The following is a 24,461-nucleotide window of genomic DNA, read 5'->3' as shown; positions in this document are numbered from 1 at the left end:
ATATGTTACAGAGCTGACATGAGGAACAATTTCTTAATATGAATAAATGGTTTAAGTGTGTTTAGGGCACATCCCAAGTCCTCTGTTTTAGCTATTATCAGGGCTAGTGACTCAGCTATTCATCCTTTTCAGTGCCTAACATAATATCTGGAGGCTAATCTGGACTTGATATATGTTTCATGATTAAAAGAATACATTACCAAAATGTATTGGCATTGCTAAGAAAAAAATGATCTTAGACTATACCATCATTTGAGAAGAAATTAAAATAGCTAAAGAAAATTTGGGATACTGTTCTTAAGATATAACCAGTACTGGCGTTGCCATTCTGAGCTGCCACCATGACCTGTGTGGAGGATGGCAAGGAACCCTGTGTCCTGTCCTCGCATTCTGCACTCCAGGAGTACAGGCTCCTAGTCAGGAGGCGACAAGATGTTCTACCTTAAGAAGTGAAACATGGCAGCCATGTGGAGCTGGGACATTGAATACAATACCTTCACCAACTGCAGGGTCCAGGTGATTATGTTCTGGGGAGAATGTAACCATTCCTTCCACAACTTCTGCATGACCCTGTGGGTGAAACAGAGCCAGCAGTCTCTGCCAGCAGGACTCGGTGGTCCAAAGAATTGGCAAGTGAATGGTAGTAGAAGGATCTGCTGTAGTTGGCAACCCTGGACAATCTTGCTGTTAAGTTATTAGAGAAAGACTAGACTCTCCAGGGAATTCATTCATTCTTCAGATAGAAAGGAATAATGCAAGGTCCTAGGAGTGTTTTGTCTGTTTAATTTTGAAAAATCTCTATAATTAAAAAGATAATTTATTTTAAAATGGCCTTTCCTAAGAAGAAGAAGGAAGAGAAGGAGGAGGAGGAGGAGGAGGAGGAGGAGGAGGAGGAGAAGAACCAGTATTGTCCATCTTTATGTTTTAAAATGGAAAAGAAATTTTCTTTTATGATTTTGTTGAGAATAGTTTCTGGGCCTTGGAGTCTGATATCTTCTCTTTCTTCAATGCCTATTATCCTCAGATTTCTTGGTGTCCTTGATTTTTTGGATGTTTTCTGTCAGGATTTTTCCAGATTTAGAATAAATTAATAAAATAAAATAAAATAAATAAAATGGAAAAGAACATCTTGTTGCAAAGTATTTATTTAACCATACCTAAACTGAGCAAGAATAGTGTTAGCATTAGTATTCTCCTGTGCCAAAGAGTATAACAGAAATAATTGCCATGCCACTGTAACAAATTATAGGATATGAGGATGAGTAAATTAATGTCATCAGCACATTGATGGAATTATGCTTGCTCAATGTCTATCTAAAGGGCTATAGGATAAATGAATAAATGGCAAGATCCTTCAGCCTTGCAAATGTTGAAGAATGCTATGAAGATCTTCAAATTATAAGACTTACCAAATTCATTTGAAAACTTTATTGTGTGGTTGCTCTGTGTATGGTAGTGTTAAGCATTATGGGAAAAGTAAACATAACTAAGATTTGTTCTGTGCCTTTGATGTTTATAAATCACACACTAAGTCAGTTATGTATGGCCGACTTCCACTATCAGAGTTAACAACTGAGTCACTACTAATAAAAAATGTATTTTAAGTGTCATTTTTCTGTAAGCATAAGTTTTTGCAGATAATGCCTTGTGTGTCACCATATGAATAAAAATAACAAATGTGTACATGTGTTTACTCCTTTTCTAGAGCTTTTTGGAAGTTGCTGACAGTTCAGGCATGGTGTCAGTGATTATGTGGAATGCTTTCTGTCCAGAGTGGTATAAAAGTTTGAGAGTGGGCTTCGCTCTTCTGCTTCAAAATTATTCTGTGAAGAAAAGCTACCCATTCAGAACCAAGCCTGAACCTGTGGATCCACAGATTAAACAAATTTCTACAATTGGTTAAGTATTCAATTAATTTCTTTCTTTTTTCTTTCCCTTCTTCCTTCCTTCCTTCCTTTCTTTTTTTGTGGGTTTTTTAAGACAGGATTTCTCTATATAGCCTTGGCTGTTCTGAACTCACTTTGTAGACCAGGCTGGACTCAAACTCTCAGAGATCCACCTGACTTTGGCTCCCGAGTGCTGGGATTAAAGATGTGTACCATCATGCCTGGCCTTTTAATTAATTTTTTATCATGGCTATCTTGCCTCTACGAACTTGCAAATTCATATTAGGCAAAAGTCTGTAAAAATACTGAATTTGTTAGATACTGGCAAACTTAAATTACTTTATAAAAACTTAAGCAATTACTAAATAAACAGGTTAATTAGTGCACTTATTAAGAAAGGTTATCTGAGACATTTATTGTTGACCAATGAATGAACTCCATTTCAGATATACTTAAGTTAGTTTTTGTTCAATTTTTGTGTGTAATAATTAAGTTAATCACATGAGTACATTTTATAGTTATTATTAAGTACTGTGCCAAAATTATTTATTAAATTATTTTTTATTTTTTATTTTAAATTTGTTCATTTTATAATCCAATTGTAGCCTCCTCTCTCCTTGCCTCCTGGTCCCACCCTCTGTCCCTCATACTCTCTCCCTCCCTCCCTCCCCTATTACTCAGGAAGGGGGTCCCTCCTCCCCTAACACCTGACTTCAGCCTATCAAGTCTCATCTATACTGCCTGTATCCTTTTCCTCTGTGACCTGGCAAGGCTTCCCTGCCAGGAGAAAATGATCAACAAGTGGGCACCAGAGTCCATGTCAGAGGTAGCCTCTACTCCCCATATTATGGAGCCCACAAGGGAACTGTGCTGCGTATCTACTACATCTGAGCAGGGTGTCTAGGTCCTCACCATACACAGTCCTTGGTCAGTGCATCAGTCTCTGCAACAACCCCCTCCTCTGCCTGGATTGGTTGGCTTCACTGGTCTCCTTGTGGAGCTCCTGACCCCTCCAGGTCCTTCTGTTCCCCAACTCTTCCATAAGACTCCCTGATCTCCACCTTGAGGTTTGGCTGTGAGTCTCAGCATCTGCTTGAATCTCCTGCTGGGTGGAGTCTTTCAGAGGACCTCTATGGTAGGCTCCCTTCCTGTTCCTTCTCTTCAGCTGCTTCCAGGGTCTGTTCTAGTTGCCCTTCTGAATGAGAAATAAGCCTTCTCCCTAGGGTCCTCCTTATTATTTAGTTTCTTTAGGTCTGTGTATTGTAGTGTGGTTATTCGTCCAGTATTAGGTGGCTAATATCCACTTATAAGTGAGTACATACCATGTGTGTATTTATGGGTCTGGGTTACCTCACTCAGGACGATCATTTCTAGTTCCATCCATTTGCCTGCAATTTCAAATTTTCCTTGCTTTTAATAGCTGAGTAGTATTCCATTGTGTAAATGTACATCAGTTTCTTTATCCATTCTTCAGTTGAGGGACATCTAAGTTGTTTGAAGATTCTGACTATTATGAACAAGGCTATGAACATAGTTGAGCAAATGTCCTTGTATGGTGGAGCATCTTTTGTGTCTACGCCCAGGAGTGGTATGGCTGTGTCTTGAGGTAGAACTATTCCCAATTTTCTGAGAAAATGCCAGATAGATTTCCAAATTGGTTGTACAAGTTTGCACTCCCACCAGCAATGCAGGAATGTTCCCCTTTCTCCACATCCTTGAGAGCATATGCTGTCACTTGACTTTTTTATCTTACCCATTCTGATGGGTGTAAGATAGAATCTCGAGTCGTTTTGATTTGCATTTCCCTGATGACTAGGGATGTTAAGCATTTCTCTAACTGTTTCTCGGCCATTCCATATTCCTCTGTTGAGAATTCTGTTTAGTTCTATACTCCATTTTTAATTGGATTATTTAGTTTGGTGATATTTAAGTTTTTAGATTCTTTATATATTTTGGATATTAGTCCTCAGTTATATGTAAGGTTGGTGAAGATCTTTTCCCAGTCTGTAGGCTGTCATTTTGTTCTGTTGAAAGTGCCTTTTGCCTTACAGAAGCTTTTCAGTTTCATGAGGTCCCATTTATTAATCGTTGATCTTGGAGCCTGAGTTACTGGCGTTGGGTTCAGGAAGCTGTCTCCTGTGCCAATGAGCTCAAGGTTCTTCACCACTTTTTCTTCTAACAGATTTAGTGTCTTTGGTTGTATTTTGAAGTCTTTTTTTTTTTTTTTTTTGGTTTTTCGAGACAGGGTCTCTCTGTGTAGCCTTGGCTGTCCTGGACTCACTTTGTAGTCCAGGCTGGCCTCGAACTCACAGTGATCCACCTGCCTCTGCCTCCCGAGTGCCCTTGGACTTTAGTTTGTTCAAGGTAATAGATAAGAGTCTATTTGCATTTTTCTACAAGTAGACATCCAGTTAGACAAGCACCATTTGTTGACGATGCTATCTTTTTCCACTTCTTCGTCAAAAATCAAGTGCCCAAAGATGTGTGAATTAATTCTGGGTCTTCAATTCAATTCTATTATCCACACGTCTGTCTCTATGCCAGTGCCATGCCATTTTTATTGCTGTTGCTCTGTAGTACAGCTTGCTATCAGGGATGGAGATACCTCCAGAAGCTCTTTTATTGTATGTGATTGTCTTAGCTATTCAGGGTTTTTTGTTATTGTATATGTGTGTATGCTGTGACTATATGAGCCTCCCCCCTCTCTTTCTTATCTCGAGTGTGTGTGTGTGTGTGTGTGTGTGTGTGTGTGTGTGTGTGTGTGTGAATGCTTGTAGAAATCAGAGAACAACTTTAGGAGCCTGTTCTTTCATCCACCTTGTGATCTGAGGATCAAATTCAAATCATCAGTTTTACATGGCAAGTGCTTTTAACCCACTGAACCATTCTGCTATTACTTTTATTTTATCCTTTAATGCTTTTATTTTTGATATAATGGAAAACATGTATAAATCAATAAGATATATATTGTAGAATAATATAAAGCATACTATTTTATAAAACATTACACAATGTAGCAATATATAAATTATGCACATAGTCTTTATCTTTATAGCTACAGATGCATATGCAAGATGTATAAACTTTTCCAATGAATGAAAACGCTAAGGCTGTATTAACTCAGGGAAGCATGTAGAAGACAAATGGATTGGGATAAAGTTTATACTCCTTAACTTATATTTTTGTAATTGTATTACTTGAAACAAAACTTAAGTAGGGAGAAAAGAGCATGTAGTTTCTCCACTTATAAGGTTAAAAGTTCAATGAACATTATAAAAAAATTCCCTTACCTTACATTACCTTAACTCATTAATTAACTATTAATATTTATTTTTATTAATTAATTCTTTCTTTAAACACACAATTCCATTTGGGAGAAAGTGACAGCCATCGTACATGATTGCATAGCTTTGTACTAATATGTATTTCTTTTTTCTCTTTTTTTCGTCTTTTAATTAATTCATTCATATTACATCTCAATGGTTATCCCATCCCTTGTATCCTCCCATTCCTCCCTCCCTCCCATTTTCCCCTTACTCCCCTCCCCTATGACTGTTCCTGAGGGGGACTTCCTCCCCCTATATGTATATGCTCATAGGGTATCAAGTCTGTTCTTGGTAGCCTGCTATCCTTCCTCTGAGTGCCACCAGGTCTCCCCATCAAGGGAATGTAGTCAAATATGGGCTGGAGAGATGGCTCAGGTATTAAAGGCTAGGCTCACAACCATAAATATAATATATATTTCTAACGATCAAGAACATCTAGCCATCTGTGCTGGTGGATCCTTGTAATCCCACTTCTTGGCAGAATAAGGCAGGAGGACTACAAGTTCAAGGTCAACCTTGATCTGTGGCAAGATATTGTTTCCAAAAAGCAAATGATCCATTGCACAATCACTGTACAATTATCAAAATCAGGAAACTTAAATTCAATGCATTATTATTAAGTGACCTTTTGTTAATATTCAAATGTTGCCACTTGTTATAATCTTGAAAAGTCTTTTGTTGTTATTAATTAAGACAGAATCTAACCTCAAGCACCAATCAAGGACCATGCATGGACTGGGACTAAGCCCCCTACAGAGGTGTAACTGATGGGCAGCTAGGTCTCCCTGTGGGTCCTCTAGTAAGGGGAGCAGGGCTTATCTCTGACATGGACTCTGTTATTGCTCTTTGATCACTTCCCCCTTGCTGGCTGCCTCACTAGGCCACAGGGGAGAGGATACACTTAGTCCTGATGAAACTTGATGTGCTGGGGTGGGTGGCAGGGGCTCCCCTTTTCTGAGAGATGGGGAGACAGAGGGAGATTGAAGGAAGAGGGAAGGATAAAATTGATGACGATGATGCAAAATTGTTGTTGTTGTTGTTGTTGTTGTTGATGATGATGATGATGATGATGATGATGATAATAATAATAATAATAATAATAATAATAATAATAATAATAATAAAAAGACAGGGTCTAACTCTGAAACCCAAGACATCATGTAAATTACTGTGTAGGCCATCTGGGTATGAAACTCACAGCAGTCCTCCTGCCTCAGCTTCCCAAGTGGTGAGATTATTATGTGTGTGCCACCACACCCAGCACAGATTTTTTTTCTAATTGGTATTGTAATCAATGTTTTAAGAATCAATTTCCTCAAATATTTTAGAGATATTCACTTAGTAAACATTAACAGTTATTAGTTGTGCACGTAATTTTTGGGGGTTTAGGGTCTTTTTCAGAATTTTGTACAAAATCATGCAAGTTTTTAAGTATTATTGCTGGCTTGTGATAAATTTTCTGACTATATTTCTGATTATTCTTAATTTCTCAACTAATTTATTAAATTTACTTATTCAGACAAAGGTAGCAAATGGTAATTGCTTTGTTAAATATGAGTCTATTTGGGAAAACCTCATGATTCTTTACTCAATATTAACCATTTTGCAGACATTGTTTAACTCTTGCTAGAAAGAAATTATTCCTTAAATAGTTCGCACACTTAGTCCTTTATATAATTACATTTTTATCATAGAAAAGATGAAAGTTAATCATTAGATGCCTTGGGGATCACTTGTGGAAATACAGCAAAAATTTTCCAGAAGAAGTTGTTGATAACTGATGGCATATACTATCACACTTGGGAAATTATAAATTACATTTCATAAGCTGACATAGCCAAGGGATAAAATTTTTTAGCTTGGATGGGGACATTCTTAGTCAATTATAGATATGAGAAATAGGTACATATATGTATACATATTTAAAAATCATAGAATTCCATTTAATGTTACTTGTATGTATATGTGTTTAGGGCTGACTAGTTGAGATCTGATAATCTACCAGTGAGCTTCCCCTTAGAGAAACTTCATTCTCCCTCTTTCCTCACTCATGTATGCCTTTAGCTCTTTTATTTTAATTTATTCACTTTATACCATGATTGTAGCCCCCTCACTTGTCTCCTCCTGGTCCAACCCTCCCTCCTTCATCCCCTCTCTGCCTCCTCTCTTCCTCCCCTAACATCTGACCTCAGCCTATCAAATCTCATTTGGACTGTCTATATCCTCTTCCTCTGTGGCCTGGCAAGGCTGCCCCACCAGGGGAAAGTGATCAACTTGTAGGGGACAGAGTCCATGTCAGAACTAGTCCCTACTCCCCATGAGACTCACAGCCAAATTCCAGGTGGAAAACAGGGAGTCTTATGGAAGAGTTGGGAAATAGAAAGTCATGGAGGGGGTCAGGAGCTCCACAAGCAGACCAATGGAGCCAACAAATCCAGGCAGAGGAGGGGGTTGCTGCAGAGACCACTACACCAACCAAGGACCGTGCTTGGTGAGGACCTGGACCCTCTGCTCAGATGTAGCAGATAGGCAACACAGTCTCCATTTGGGTCCCATAATATGGGGAGTAGGGCTTTTAGCTCTTTAATTAGAGATAAGGTTTTATGAAATTTAGCCCATCTATGTTGCAATGTCAGCTGCTATTGTCATACAGGTCTTGTTTAGGCAACTGTATTGTTGAAATCTCATATTTGCAGTGTCTCTGTTATCTCTACGAGTTAGTATCTAGCAGTAGGCCTCCTGGCTCCCTTGTTCTTACAATACACCTGCCCTCTCTTCAGCATTCCCTGAGCTTTAGCTGCATGAGTTGTGTTGTGGATGTAATCTACTGGAGCTGGGTACCGACAAGTATTTATTATCATGACCAGTTGTGAATATCTGTGGCAGCTTCTGTCTGTTCCAAAAAGAAGGGTAAATGCTACAGTTATCTGTCCATATTAAGGGTAAATATTTAGAATACAATTAGAAATTATACTGGACTTTCCTGAACAGAAAAAAAACTCAAATGGAGGTTTTCACTGCCTGGCACTATTTTGTTTTTGTTTATTTTGTTTAGTATGCTGGTGATGGTACTGTGTGTGTGAGTATGTGCGTGTGTGTGTATGTGTGTGTGTGCGTGTGTGTGTACAGCTATTGAGGAAAGTATTATCATCTGTGTGTGTGTGTGTTTGTGTGTGTGTACATTAGGTAAGCTTATAAAATTATGTTTCCCTATGATTTTTCCAGCATGTTTAGTGTTAATCTCTCGTTCCTCCCTCACACTCAGTATTACCCTCCTTCTCCTAGATTAACGGTTTACGTCTCTTCCCTGTTTTCTCATTCCTTCCCCTTCATATCACCCTGTGCCCTATGACCCCTGCTTCTAGAGTTCCTTCTCATTCACACCCTGCTCATGTTCTTTTCTTATTTTTCTGGCTTCTGTGGCAACTTGTGTGTATACAGTGAAACGTAAGGATTCAGGGCTATGATCCACAAATAAGAAAGCATGAGCAGTTGAGACTATTCTACTGAACCGGGCCCACGGAATCAACTACGCAGGCTGAAGCAGCAGTCATGGAGCCTGCATGGGTCTGCACCAAGTCCCCTCCAGATGTTATGGTTGTGTAGCTTGGTGTTCTGCTGGGACTCCTAACAGTGGGAGCAGGGGCTGTCTCTGACTATTTTGGCTGCTCTTGGGACCCTTTTCCTCCTACTGAGTTACCTCATCCAGCCTTGATAGGAGGGTTTGTGCCTAGTCTTATTGTAACTTGTTAAGCCATGTTCGGCTGATAGTTCTGAGAGGTCTACTGTTTCCTGAAGGGAAATGGAGGAGGAGTGGATCTGAGGGAGAGGAGGGCTGTATGTGGGGGCACTAGGAGGAGCTGAGGGAGGAGAAGCCATGGTTGGGATGTATTGGATGAGAGAAGAATAAATAAAATTTTAAAAATTAAAATTGTGAATAAAAATATTATTCTGAGTGAGGTAACCTAGTATTAGAGTAGTAATTTCAATTACACTTCTTAAATGCCTTGGATACCTCTATAACTTTGATTTTGTAGTTACTTCTGAGCTTTAAAATCACATGAAAACTAGGACAATAGACAGCACTAAGACAATAGGAGCCTCTATAAGAAATAGAGGACAACCATAAGCCCACATTTTATGATGGAAAACTGTTCTTGAAAATACAAAGGTATTTGTGCCTTCAAATATGTAAATGCACATACATAATTATTTTAAAGTGACAGCGACCCTGGGTGATAATCTATGTAAAATATGCTCTTTAGTCTTTAACAACAGCTTTACTTCTTATTAATGTAGTAACTGTCTTTATTTCCCATATAATTTTGACTAGTAGGAGACTTTTCATTTTTCATTCTTCATCAGAGATCAATAAATTCTTGATGTAAAATTCCAGAAAATAAATATTTTTGTCTCAGCTAGCCGTAGGGTTGATACTGTAGCCGCTCAGCTTTGCCTGTGGAAAGTGGAGGCAACCAAATGACTATGACTATGTTCCTATAAAACTTTAATTTATAAAAATGAGCAGCTAACTGAAAAGTATATTTTGTCTAGGCTATCTGCTTAATATATCTCAGCTCTGACTACGCATTAGAGTCAGTCGGGGGAGATTTTAAAAACCACTGGAATTGTTCCCCAACACCAAAGATACTATTTTTAAATTAATCTGAGGAGACAAAGGCATCTGTATATCTTTTAAAACCTCTCAATTTATTCTAATATGCACCTGGAGTTGAGAACTATATATTTATGATCTTTAAGAGAACCTATCATAAGCTATTTAATGAAGCGAATCAGGGCTACAGATAAGAAAAACAATTATAAATACTATATTAATAGTCCTACCCTTAAAATATCAGCCTAATTGGTAACAGACAGATAAGATAGCAAATTATAGTAAAACAAATATTTAATGGCTATAGCGAAATAGTGATAGACCAAAGGAGAGGTTACAATTAGAAGTGTAGTTGAGGAAAGAACGGACAAGATAGTAGAATAATTGGGAGGAGAGGAAAAGGAATAAAAATGGCTAGAAAAAATAGCAGGGCAGTTAAGTGTTATGGGCAGAATAAATAAGGAAAGCTACATAGTCAGGGAGAGGAGGTTAGTAAGGGCCTAGAGACATCTGCTGCCATCACTGCCATTTGTGTGTGTTTATGTTATTAGACAAACTATTGTGATTACTGATCTTGGTTTGCTTTTTGTATTTGTATATGATGTCCACGTTAGAGAAAAACACTATATAATCATGTAAAAAGACCAAGTAAATCTATAACAATGAAACTTCCCATATAAAACTAAAGATATATTCTCTACTGGTAATATATGGCTTTATATATTTCCATTTTCTTTTCTGCCTTTTTTTCTGAAACAAATATTCATGAAATAGTCAATTAATAAATCCTTTTGAGTCTAAACTGGGCATGATGGCTCATGCCTTTAATCCCAGCACTTGGGAAGCAGAGGCAGGCAGATCTCTATGAGTTTGAGGCCAGCCTGGTCTACAGAGTGAGTTTCAGTATAGTCAGGAATACACAGTGAGACCCTGTCTCAAACAAAAGTAAAAACAAGTATTCAGTTGATTGTTTTGCTTTGTAACTTATGGAAAATAAAATATTAAAGTAATATACATTTTCTTTCAGAAATCTGCCTGAATCTCCGAGATCCTCCAACTAACATAGTTATCATTCAAGAAAAACAACTGAAGTCAGAATGGAAATTGCCAAATCTGGTTAATCGATTTATCACAAGGTAAAATAGTTCCTCATAAAAATCCCTTAAATGATAATCTTTAAATGCTGATAAGCCAGAAAAGAACAGATTAAAACATATTCAAAATCTACCCCAAATTAAACTGTATCAATTATTCAGATAGGTATTTTCATTGTTATTACTGAAGACTGTCTTGTCACTGTTTAAAGATATAACATCTATTTAACAATTTTGTTTTTTCAGATCAGAACTAGAGGAGATGCCAGGAAATCTCATCTGCGATGTAGTTGGTGTGTTAACCTTTGTGGGGCGGGTGCAACGATCAAAAAAGAAAGGTGAGCTTTTACATTTGAAAGTGTTAGTACTTCTACATGAAGAGTCGTGTGTTGATATGCATACAATGGTTTTCATGTATCTACCTGTTCTATGCACATAGAAAGCAGTGAAGACTTTTGGTCCTACCGCTGGATTCACATTATGGATTGGACTTCAGAGCAACCATTCATAGTGCAGCTGTTTTCTACATCTCAGCCAGAAGTCTTTGAAAACATTAACCCAAGTACTCCATATTTTGATATATTCTATTTTGGGGAGCAGCAGTGTGAACTTAAAAATAGTAAAAATGGGGGCTGGAGTGATGGGTCGGTGGTTAAGAGCACTTGCTACTCTTGTAGAGGGTCTAGGTTTGGTCTGGAAACCTATGGTGGCTCCCAAACATCCGTAACCCCAGTGCTGGGTTACTTGATGCCCTCTTCTGACACCTGTGGACACTAGGCATGCACATGGTATGCATAAATACATGCTGGCAAACACTCATATACCTAAAGAAAATATGTTTTTTCAGGGAGAGCAATGTGACTTAAAGAAGAGGCATGACCATGAATTAAAAGTACAAACGATCTGAAAGCAATTTTAAAAACTATATCTTCCACTTAGTGCACTGAAGGTGCCTAGGCTAACTCTATATACCTTGGTGATTGTGAATGATCCAGTAGTATATCCAAGCATATCTTGTGTGTTGCCTTTGATTGCTTCAGGCAGAACCCCAGGGGTGGTATGATTGAACCATAGGTAACTCAGTTTCAGGATTTTCAGGAACCTTTATGCTGACTTCCATAGTTCGTGGACTAATTACATTCTGACCAGCTATGCTTACAATTCTCTTTTACTTCACATCCTTGCCAGCATTTGGTGTTGTTTGATTTCTTGGTTGTAACCACTCTGACTAGGCTGAGATGAAACCTCAATGCCATCTTTTAATGGCGTTATCTAGATGGCTAAGCATATTGAATACTTTCTTGTGCATTTATAAATCATTTGTAGGCGATTTTTTTTTCTTTTTAAAAAGAGCCATGTGTATCCCAGTTTATGGCATACAGGAGATTAAACCCAAGGCTTCCTGCATACTGGATAAGCACTCTACCAACTAAGCTGCATCTCGGTCTGCATTTGTATGTGTCTTGAGAGCCTTTAAGTTCAGTTCAGTTCCCTTATTATTGATTAGATGACTTGCTCTTTTGACACATAATTTTTAGTAAGTTCTTCATATATTCTGGATACTCATTCTCTGTCAGAAAAATAGCTGGCAAAGATTCTCTTTCATTTTTCAATTGTCTCTTCATTCTGCTGTTTTCTAAGTTGTGCAGGAACTTTTCATTTGGATTCAATCCCCTTGCCAATTCTGGCTATTATTTCTGAAGCTGTTGGACTCCCATTCAGAAAGTAATTGCATGTATCTACATCTCCAAGTTTTTTCCTTTAGTAGTTTCAGAGTTCCAGGACTTACATTCAGAGCTTTGATCCGTTCTGAATTGATCTTTAAAGGGTGTTGAGTGATTCGGACAGGCCCCCTTGTCTGTTGTTTCTTTTCCTCATTCCATCTTGGTTGCTGTCACATTTTAAAACCCCAGTTTGCATGGTGTTCTAAATCCTTCAGGTTCACTAGATCACCTCATGCCATGGAGCTCAGTAAGCCACTAAAGCCTGTTACTTCTCTATGTCCCATGATGGACTAATATTTTTTTCTTTTCTTTTCTTTTCTTTCTTTCTTTCTTTCTTTCTTTCTTTCTTTCTTTTTTTTTTTTTTTTTTTTTTTTTTTTTGAGACAGAGTTTCTCTGTAGCTCTGGCTGTCCTGGACTAACTTTGTAGACCAGGCTGGCATCAAACTCACAGCGATCTGCCTGCCTCTGCCTCCCAAGTGCTGGGATTAAAGGTGAGTACCACCTAATTTTCTTTTTAACTCTTCTGTGAACAGAGTCCTACCCAGCCTGGTACACTGAGCATCAACACACTGCCCCTCCTGATCAGCTTTCTCCTAGTCTACCTCTTCTACATGTGTCACATTCGTAGGCACCTTAGCCAGTGATAACCTAATGACTCTCATGAATTGGTCCATCAGGAAAGGTTAAGGATTTCTCTCATATTTAATGTGGTCTTCATCTTGAATGGGGAAGAATAATTATATTACTTTGTTTCTCTGCTTCCACAGCACTCAGATCGATCCTACATCCCCATTTTCTTGCAGCTTCCTAATCAGGCTTTGAGGGAAAAAAATCTCATTTCTTGTATAAAAATATTTCCCATTCAAATAGAGGCTAACTATTCCCTGATTGTCATACTTTTGCCTGCCTGCTTGCATGTCTGTGTGAAGGTGTGAGATCCTCTAGAACTGGAGTTACAGACAGCCATAATCTACCTTGTGGTTGCTGGGAATTGAACTCAGGACCTTTGGGAGAATAGCCAGTGCTCTTAACTGCTGAGCCATCTCTCCAGCCCCTAATTGACCTATTTTTATGACTGGGCCCATCTGCTTGCTGAATTCCTTTGTAATAGAGGTCAGACACTTTCTTCCTCTGCACTGGCTAGTTCTTCCAATGGGTCCCAGTTCTTTGGCTCCCAGAAAGGGTTCCTTAACACAGGTATAATTTTATTCTTTTCCCCTTGCATCCTGCCCACTGTAAGAAGTGGCAAAGCTCTGAGTGTGGTAGTACTGCCTGTGCTCCAAGAACTTGCTGTTCAGTTAGAGTTTCCAGAAAACCCACTTCTCACCCCTCCTCCCTCATGACCCAGGAAAATCCCATTCCTCTCTCTACCTCCAATGCCACCTGCTTGGAAAGTCTCTGAGGCTCACTTCCGCATTCCTGACATTCCTGATGGCTGTCCCAACCCCCATCACCTGAGGAAGACAGCCACCAAATTCCCAGCCTCAGAGGGCCATATCTGGACACAAGTCCAGCCTTTTGCAGACATGTCATTTTCCTTTACCTACAATTCATAGAAACCCTCTCCGACTTCCTCTGGCCTCCTCCCCTGAGGCTGGTGAACTCGCCCAGAAGCCCCAGTTCCCAAATAAATCTACCCCTTTTTATTATTTAATCTGACTTGAATTGGCTTATTTCATTGGCAGAGATAACCTATCACTTGTGAGATGGAAGTAGGAGGATCAGAACTTCAGGATCATTCTTGGTTATATATTGAGTTTAAGGCCATCCTGGGCTCTGTACTACATTAAACTCTGTCTCAAAAAGACAAATGAAAGCTGGGAATGGTGGCACATTCCTTTAATCCCAGCACTCAGGAGGCAGAGGCAGGCAGGTTGATGCAAGTTCGAGGCCAGCCTGCTGGTCTACAAAGCAAGTCTAGGACAGCCAAGGCTACACAGAGAAACCCTGTCTCGAAAAACAAAGAAAAACAAAAACAAAAACAAAAAACAAAAACAACAACAACAACAAAGCAAAAACCAAAAAAGACATGAAAAAAATGCCAGCTAACACCTCTATCTCATCTGCCCTGCCCTGTTTTTAACTTTTATTGCTTATTCAGAATATAATATAGAATATAGCACACACCTGTCTTTTTCTCTATGTAATTCCTTCCCTCTCAGGCAGGCTCTGTCTGTTAGGCAGACAGCTGAGCTTTAGTCACATGTCTTCTTATCCACAACAAGGCCACTAATTTTTTGCACAGCTTACTTATGATCCCATCCCTAATATTTAAGAGGATTACAATATATTCTCTATCCCCTCAGTCATTTGGGGGTTATCCCCTTACTCACAATGTAGGTCCCATTTGTCACAGATACATGCTACCCCATACAACATAGAATACGGCCACTATTGCATTTCTCACAATGACACTCCACTATTAAATACTAAGCCCCAGTTGCATGTCCTATTTTGCCTATTGTGAGGAGCATTCAACTGCACACCATCCTACCCCACTTAAGGAAAGGAAATCCACTAGTGGACGCTTTACTTCCAGACAGATAAGCTTTAGTTTCATGTCTTATTCCTAAGGACAAGAGCTAGTCAACTGATCCTCCCTAACTCATCTTTAGTTTTGCCTATACCTATTTGGTTGCCAATTTTTCTTGTTTTTTTGCTTTTGTTTTTGTTTTTCTGTGATGATGGGAGCAAACATGCAGTCTCCTCATATAGAAACTTCTCTACATGGATTTTCAGACTAGACTAATTTACATTCCTACCAGTAGTTTATGTGTTACTTTCCCCCTTTATCCACATCAACATTTTTTATTGCTTTTTAATTCTTGATAATTGCCATTCAGAATGGGGTTCAGGTAGAATCTGAATGTAATGTACATTTTGATACCTATTTTGGGAATCAGATGTCTGTGGCTATACCAATTTGTGTCTTGATCTTCGTTCTATGCTGCTGAACTGTGTGCCTGCTTTATGCCCGCATAATGCTGGTTCTGTTTTCATGTCTCTAGTATAGTTTAAAATCCAATATTATAATACCTCCAGCATAACTCTTTTTGTTCCAGGTTGCTTTGACATTTCAGGATCTCTTATGCGTCCATACAAAATTTACAGTTTTTTTTTTCCTAGCTCTGTAAAGAATGTCATTAGAATCTCAGGGGGATTATGCTAAATCTGTAGATTGCTTTTAGTTATGTGGCATTTCACACAGTATCATTTCTGCTGATTTGTTAGGCAGGTTTTTAGTCTTTTAATATCTTTTATTTCTTCTTTCAGTGTTTAATAGTTTCCCCTGTAAAAGACTCTCACCTCTTTAGTTAACTGTATTCCTAGGTGGTTTTGAGGTTATTTGTGAATGAAAGCGTTTTCTTGATGTAATTATTGCCATATAGGAAAAAGAAGATGTGAGCTTAAATTTTTTTTAAATGTTAAAAAAAGTTAAAACTGAGCTGGATGTGGTGGCACATGCCTGTGATTCCAGCACTCTGGGAGGCAGAGGCAGGTGGATCACTGTGAGTTCAAGGCCAGCCTGCTCTACAAAGTAAGTTCAGGACAGTCAGGGCTATTACACAGAGAGAATCGTGTTGAAAAACAAAAAAGTTAAAGTCATTCTTACTACTTGGATGGATTTTCTTTTCCTTATTACAATAGAAAGAACTAGTAATTGGAGAGATAGAAAATGGATTAATATTCATGCTGTGGATAAATTTTTTAATTTATTATATATTACTTATTATTATTCAAATTCTGCTTTTGAATAATTACATGAATTTATACTTGTTTATTTATGTGCTAGTTTATGAAATTAAAATTATTTGGCCATATAGTGAGTTGAAGTACACAATAAGATTGGATTAATAAAGTTTTATTTCCAGTTTTTCCTCAATTTGGGTTTTCTTTATTGATTCCATTTCTATGTTCATTTCTTAAGCAGTTTTATTTCCTTCCACTGTTTGTAGTTTCATAGACTTCATTAATAGATTTATTCATGTCTTCTTTAAGGTCCTTGAGCATATTCATAATAGCTGTTTTGGAGTCTTGTGCTTCAGCTAAGTTGCATCTCTCAGGGCCTAGTGTAGTAGCATTGCTGGGCTCTAGTGGAGACATATTGTTCTGGCTGTTACTGGTTGTGTTTTTATGCTGGTGTCTAAGCATCTGGGTTTGGCATGATTGTAACTCTAGATATTATTATCTGATCTTGCCTTTGCTGGGTGGGTGTTCTGATCCTTGGTCTCTGTTGGTTTCTGTTCTGGTTCTTGGAAGTGTGTAGTGGCTGTAGGTTGCCCAGTAGGGAATTCTTCTGAAATCCTGCCAGGTGTAGTATCTGGGGTTCCAGGTAGAATGTATTTCTAGTTATGAGGAGCTGACAGTTAGGGATAGAGATGGGCTAGGAGGGGGTAGATGGGATGGGAAAAGGCTGGGGGTTCCTGCAGGATCTGCTGTAGACTCCTGGAATAGGAAGGGAGGCCACAGCAGGTGGGGTGCTACAAGGCTGGGGGGAAGACTGAGGGACTGGAATTGGAGAGGAGACTGGAGAATGAAGATGGCCTACCTGATGCCCTGGCTGCTGTGGCCTGCAGGCCCCTGGGGACAGGTTCACATAATAGGTAATTAAAAATAAATATAAGTTTTTTTAGTAGTTGCAGTCTGAAGACATTATAATTTCATTATAATCACATTTGTGACCTATCAAGTAGGTTAACAAGATGAAGAAAAAAAAAACTAAACAGATCATATAAATCTTGTCATTGAGTGTTGGCATTTAATTAAGGTAACTATTTGAGATATAAATCACCTGTATAAACAAATACAAATTACTACTCCATATCCCTCTATGGTAGAAGGATTCCAAGTAAGCAGGATTGACTGCTATACTGAATAAATCAATGGAAGTATCAGGTAGGAACTTGTTTTCTTCCCTAGTAGAAAATAACCACTCTCGCTCATGTTTTAGAGTGACAAGAATGACTCTTACACAGTAAGCACCTTGCTTTCTTACATGCAACCCTTGTACTTTCCAAAGGAATGACCTCTGCTTTAAAAAGTCACAAAAAGCAAAAGAACATTCTAGGTAGTGTCAGATCCCTTTTTGGTCAAAGGACAGGCAGCAAGAAATGGTAACATCTTAGAAATGTAGCATCTTGGATGCACTCTCCACAGAGTAAATCTGAATTGGCACCTTAAGGAAAGTTCTTCCAGATTTGTGTATTTGTTAAGGCATGGGAAGAATTTCCAGTAGATCCTACTCTTTGAAATGCAAATGCACTTTCACATGTATTTTTCATTTTCTACAGTGACACATTTTATATGTACCCAGTTGAAAGTTGTTAGAAATAACAGTCAACTACCTAATCTGCTTTACCTCACCACTACAAATGAAAGCCGAACGTTTATTATTGGTGAGTACCTTCTTTATATCTTCTTTATTGGAAATGTACTATATTGTCTTTTCACTAGAACCGTTTAGTACTTATTAACTTCTATCTTATAACATTCAACTTCAGGGTAGCTTTATTTTGACATCATTATGACTGTAGAATATTTTAATAAACAATATTTGCCTACAAAATAGATTCCTCCTGTGTTCCTGATAATAGAAAATTGTTTCATGTCTCATTGGAAAATTGCATTTATGTCATTTGGCTAACCTTGATTGCTACTTGGTATAGAAAATAGGAAAATTGCTTGCTACATTGAAGACTCTTAGGCTTGGTACCACAGTGTAGAGTCAACATGAGTTTCATACTTGACTTTAGGGAAAGACCTAGAAGCATTCAGTTAACATTATTTTTTACAGTGTACCAAATTAAAAAAAAATCAAAATTTTGCTTCCAAATCTCACATTTAATTTATATGATTAAGTTGTTATTTGTCAACAAGTAAATTAGGCCCTCTATATATTTGGTTTGCACAGCCTTAAATTCAACCAAGATTATATCACAAGTATTTGGGGAAAATATATATTATACTTGTACACGCTGGACATGTACAAACTTCATTCTTGTCATTATTCCTTGAGCAATATAACAATAATTTGTGTGTTTTGCAATATTCTGAGTATTAGAAGTAATCTCGAACTTAGGAAATTATCCAGGAGGATGTGCATAGGTTTTAGCCACGTTATATTAAGGGATTTGAACATCTATAGATTTTTTAATATATAAGGCTCATAAGTACTGAGAAAGAGCAGCATATTATTTTTGCTTTAAAACAAGATAAAAATTTCCAAATGAGAGCATGAAAGAATAGTATGGAATGAGGTATTTACCAGAATGCTACCATGCTGGTAATTAAGAGATTTATAACATATATAACATATCTTATCAATAGTTTATACATATTAGCAATATCTGACATAAATGTGCCACTTTAAAGTCTGCCTTAAGAATATGAATTTAAATCCCAAACTACATCCGCAATATTTCAGTTGTTGGATTACACCATACTATTAAATCAATAAGTTGTCAAAAACCCAGCTTTTCAGAAGATGCCAACCATTTAAAATAGAATTTTGAGGGCTTTCCCCCTGTGGTTTTTATTATCATATAGACAGTTTCAGTTTTAAATCCAGGTGAACTCTGATATATCTGATTTTCTTAGGGTGTGTTTATTGTCTTTGGATAATGATATGCTACATAGTAGATAAGTAAAATTGCTTTTTTATATAAAATGAGAGATTGTTTTAATGTTAGAAAGTCCACACAAATCTATTACTGTCACCTTTTTATTTCTCTTTTTAATTGTTTGGTTTGTTTGCATTTCTCTCTTTTCAAAAGGAGATGATCACTATCAGCCTTATATGTACGAGTCCAGGGTAAAAAGATTTACTCAGTGGATTAAAACGAAGACTGATTTGGAAGAAAAGAATGCTGTTATTGGTGGATATTATCCATATCCGCCGGTTCCGGAAACATTCTTCAAGTATAGTCACAGTGTTAAAGGTATAACTAATTGCCAGTTCCACTGTTTAATTCTACAAGCTTAGTATATGTTATTTCTGTTAGTCATGTATTCTCTTCTCTTAAAGGAGTGAGCCTATGTGTAGTAAACCTTAGTGACAATAATTTTTGTCCAAATGTAGATAGACAATATATGTTATGTCTCCTAAAGGTTAATGTTTTTATTTTATTAGACTGGGAAAAAGAGAATAGAGAAGATGGAAGACTCACCTGTAGATAATATCTTGATTTAATGTCATTAACATCAGTTCACATTGGAAATCTCAACTTGTATGACATTACATAGAGAGATCAATGGTATCTAAATGAGGTGCTATACAATCTGATATCCAGATGTTGGTGGCTGTGTGATGTTTCTTTTGTATATAACATGATTGACTGTTGATTTGAAATAAAAAGGGATACTAGAGTAAACAGGGTGCTGAATTTAGAATTGAATTAGTAGTGAGAGAATAACACTAACTTCCTTTTAAGTAGAATTAGAAGTATAAAATAAGTTTGTTCTTTTTTAAAGCTTGAGCTGTTTTCATGTTTGGGAGAAAGTAAACATTGAAATGCTGAGCTACCGTAATCTAAATGTTGCTATCCTCTTGGGTGTCCTATGTTATCAATAAGGTGTATATGATTAAAATAATGAAAATATGATTTCTGGCCAATGACTAACCAATAATATATCATTTAAAATATGATCTATAAATTATAATCAATATGTACAATTTCTGTTACAAAGACTTCAGACTAGAAGCATATATCACAATTTGACTGATACATGCATTTTATCTATAATTTTTAATGAAAATTACTAAAGAGGATACCAAATATAAACACAAAGTCTCACAATTAAGTTAATACAGCACATTCACATTGTAAAACTACACTGGAAATCTAATTTTTACTTTCAATTATGTCTACTCTTTTAAACTTATAATTTCTTGGGATTTGTTCTTCTGCAGCCGAATTGGTCCTGTCAACTATAAGTGAAGTGAGGAAGATAATTAGAGACTTACAGTACAGGGAACAAAAGCGCATTGCAATTCAGGGGATAATTACTGCTATAAAGTACATCCCCTATAACCATGCAGATGAAGATGCCTCAGCATCAGAAACATGTCAGGTATGGTGCCAGAGGCCTCCCAGTACATCTCTGACAGCACTATGCTCATAATGACCATATGTACCTTAAATATTGACTCTTAGCTGTAATGTGAGAGGTTGTTTGTTTGTTTGTTTGTTTGATTGATTTTTAGGTTTTATTCCCATTTCATTTCTTTTTTCTGTCATTTTGGGGGAAGGCGCAAGCCTCTGCATTTTTTAAAGGCATCAGACTCTGTATTCGTTTTCTAAATAAGTCAAGCCTATTGTGTGCATCTTTAAAGCCCAGATGGAATATATGGCTAATTGCTGTGCTAAGTTCTTTAAGGATTTTAAACTTCTTTTGGGGGAATACTTCACATCTCTATCTGTAATGGTAGCTTTACCCATGTTTTATAACGCAAAGCCATAACTCTCATAAGAGAATGGTCTATGAGGAGAGGCCGATACTGGAATGTGCATACCATCAAGAGTTCATTTTTCCTATTCACATTTTTTCAAAGTTACGTCTCGAAGTATTACTATATATGTGGAAATAATCATTTAAACTATCTGGTCAATTTTAATAGCATAGGATGACTTGTGTCTTACTTAAAGTGAATACTAGACAGATTAAATTTAATCATCTATATAAAAGCAGAACAATTACAACATTCTGCCCAACTCTTCAAGGTAGAAAACTTAAAAAAAGCATTGTTTTTCAGAAGAGAAATAATTTTGTGAACTTGTTTTAAAATATTTTATCTAATTATTGGTTTTAGAATGATAGCCAACCCTTATCATCGCAAGCAGCTAGACACGAAGACCATTATCATGAAAGAGGTAGTAAAAGACCTCAAAGTGACAGGCCAATGGTTTTGAACCCCTTCGCAAAAAGAAAAAGTCTTCAAGGCTCAAGTCCTCATCCGTAAGTCATTTGCCTTATACATATACTTCAGTTGTACGTGGAGTTCTCCAATGTGTCTGACTGTCTGTTTTTCCACCATTACAAAATAAGAATTACCTTATGTTATATGTATGATTTTTTTTTACCTGAATGTATATTTATGTGCCACATGCATACCTGGTGCTCATGGATGCCGTGTCTCCTGGAACTGAAGTTATAGATTTGATTGCTAGAATCAAACCCAGGGACTCTGATAGAAGAAGTGCTCTAAACCACTGAGCTACCTCTCCAGTTGTCCCCCCCCCCCTAATGTTTTTTTATTTGTAAATATACCACTCATACTGGATTGGGAAACCACTCTAGTTCAGTAGAAATTTATTTTTTCTTTAGATACGATCTCATTATATAGGCCAAGCTCGCCTATGACCTGTAATGCCAAATTTGTAATTTTGGTTTCTTTAAAACCACAGATGTAAGAGTGTGCTTTCATTTTAATCCCAGGTGGAGCGATGTGAGGCTGGTATGGACCGTTTGCAACAGCTGATCATGCTTTGCCTCATTCTCTAGCAGCAGCGTGGTTTTGCCAGATGCAGATAATTTCTGCAGTTATGTGACATTTGGAATTCTGGGAAGTTTTTAGAGGGTGAGGTAGGCAGTTGTTGATCCTTTAAGGAGCTACTTACAGTTTGCTAGTAGCCATGGTCAGAGAAGAAACAAAAGAAACTAGATTCAGACATTTTCCTGATTCTTCTTCCCTTTATCCTAATCCCTCCATCTAGTGTCAAGGGGTGAAAACGGGGATAAACAGTGGGGAAAGGAAGAACCCACAAAGTAGCAAAGACTAGTTATAGTGACCTCTTACTTTGTTTAGCCTTCTATGTGCTGGAGTTACAGACATGAATTACTATGCCAAGCTGCGAACTCAGGTCAACTAAGCACACCTATAATTAGTCTATTTCCCAATTAGGTCTTGTTCTGATCTACTCAGAGTTAGGATTTCCTCAGATGAAGAGGGAAGATTAATAGTTCATAACTAATGCTTACCTGCTGCCAATCTCCCTCTAAATCCATATCCTTAACACATAAAAAAAAAACATTCACTGTATCCCAATAACCCTTAAAAGTCTTCACCCACACCTTCCTCAACTCTTAATGTAAAGAAAACCCAGGTAAGTCATCCTGGTGAAAATGATTCGACTATTACCTGGTAGAAACAGACAAGTTATATGTCCAGATTACAGTGGTGGGACAGGGCTATCGTAAACATTCCCATTCTTTAAAAAAAGAGAAATTACATTGGGAGGCAGAGGCAGGTGGATCGCTGTGAGTTCGAGGCCAGCCTGCTCTACAAAGTGAGTCCAGGACAGCCAGGGCTACACAGAGAAACCCTGTCTTCAAAAAGAAAACAAACAAACAAACAAACAAAAAAAGAGAAATTAGAATGAAAGGGAGGAGTTATGAGATAAAAGCCATCCCATATTATATGGAAAATTCCATTTGATTTTCAAGGTATTCAGAATTATATTGTCTGGCTCAGTGCTGTGTCTTCTGGGCCTACAAAGGTAGCTTCAGTCACTCAGCCTTGTATGGTTGGCCCACTCTCTCAGACCAAAGAAGTGACCCCTCATCAGGCTCCTTCTTGCCTTTTCTTCTTGTGGTGGTTTGAAGGAAAATGGCTCCCGTGGGCTCATTAGGAGCTGTAGCCTTGTTGGAATAGGTGTGGCCTTTTTGGAGGAATTGTGTCATGGGGGAGGGTGAGCTTTGAGGTTTCGAATGCTCAAACCTGGCCCATTGTCAATCTCTCTCGCTGCTTGCTGATTTGGATGTGCAACTCTCAACTCCTTTTCAGCTCCATGTCTGCCTGTGTAGCACTATGCTTCCCACCATGACATTAATGGACTAAACCTCTGAACCCCAATTAAATATTTTCCTTTGTAAGAGTTGCCATGGTTATGGTGTCTTTTCAGAGCAATAGAAACCGTAAGACACTTCCTTTTTTATGAATCCGCTTTTTAAAATTTTTTTTTTTGATTTTTCAAGACAGGGTTTCTCTGTGTAGCCTTTACTGTCCTGGACTTGCTTTGTAGACCAGGCTGGCCTCAAACTCACAGTGATCCACCTGCCTCTGCCTCCCAAGGGCTGGGATTAAAGGTGTGCACCACCACATGCAGCCATGAATCCACTTATTTTCTTGTTTTTAATGCTACTTAAAATATAAAGTAAGAAAAATTAAAACAATAACAACAACAACAAAAAAAACCCCAAAGTAATGGATTTTACTATGTTTTTGTTGCTGTTGTTATTGTTTTGTTTGTTTGTTTTTCAAGACAGGGTTTCTCTGTGTAGCTTTGGCTAGCCTGGACTTGCTTTGGAGACCAGGCTGGCCTCAAACTCACAGTGATCTACCTACCTCTGCCTCCTGAGTGCTGCCATTAAAGACGTGTGCTACCCATAGCTCAGTGGTATTTTTTACATATACTTTGTTTTATCTAAAATTAATTCTTAAGGTTGATACATATTTTGATCATATTTGTACCCCTCCCCCAACTCTTCCCAGATCCATTCCTATTTCCCTACCCACCCAATTTTATGTTCTATTTTTTAAAAATCCTTCACAACAAATTTTTACTGCCTAAATATTCTTAGATGTGTGGTCTTCCATAGGAGACTGATCAAAATACTTTCTCAGCTTCTCCTAACATCTAGCAATTGCCAACAGCTCCACAGCTAGGAGTAGGATTGTGTGCCTAACTGCCCTCTCAATAATGGGGTAGGATCTGATTTTGAAATTGTACATATTTTGTACATGCTGTTGCAACCAGTATGAGTTCATATGTTCAGGTGCCTTGCTATGCCCAGACAATATTGCTTCCTTGTAGCA

The 24,461-nt window shown here is 37.7% G+C and overlaps 1 protein-coding gene across 1 annotated transcript in view; it reads left to right on the top strand.

Moving 5' to 3' along the window:
- Positions 1–24,461, top strand: part of RADX (RPA1 related single stranded DNA binding protein, X-linked) — a 68,353-nt gene that overhangs the window by 9,455 nt on the left and 34,437 nt on the right. The window contains exons 3-10 of the mRNA XM_084788778.1: positions 1,706–1,898; positions 10,855–10,963; positions 11,168–11,259; positions 11,361–11,483; positions 17,938–18,042; positions 19,420–19,584; positions 20,556–20,716; positions 21,456–21,601. Coding sequence (XP_084644904.1) covers positions 1,706–1,898; positions 10,855–10,963; positions 11,168–11,259; positions 11,361–11,483; positions 17,938–18,042; positions 19,420–19,584; positions 20,556–20,716; positions 21,456–21,601 — 1,094 coding nt within the window. The remainder of the gene's footprint in view (positions 1–1,705; positions 1,899–10,854; positions 10,964–11,167; positions 11,260–11,360; positions 11,484–17,937; positions 18,043–19,419; positions 19,585–20,555; positions 20,717–21,455; positions 21,602–24,461) is intronic.

This window comes from Acomys minous (assembly GCF_964271855.1).
Source record: "Acomys minous genome assembly, chromosome: 7".
Lineage (NCBI taxonomy): Eukaryota > Metazoa > Chordata > Mammalia > Rodentia > Muridae > Acomys > Acomys minous.
This window is presented reverse-complemented; position numbering and strand designations above follow the sequence as displayed.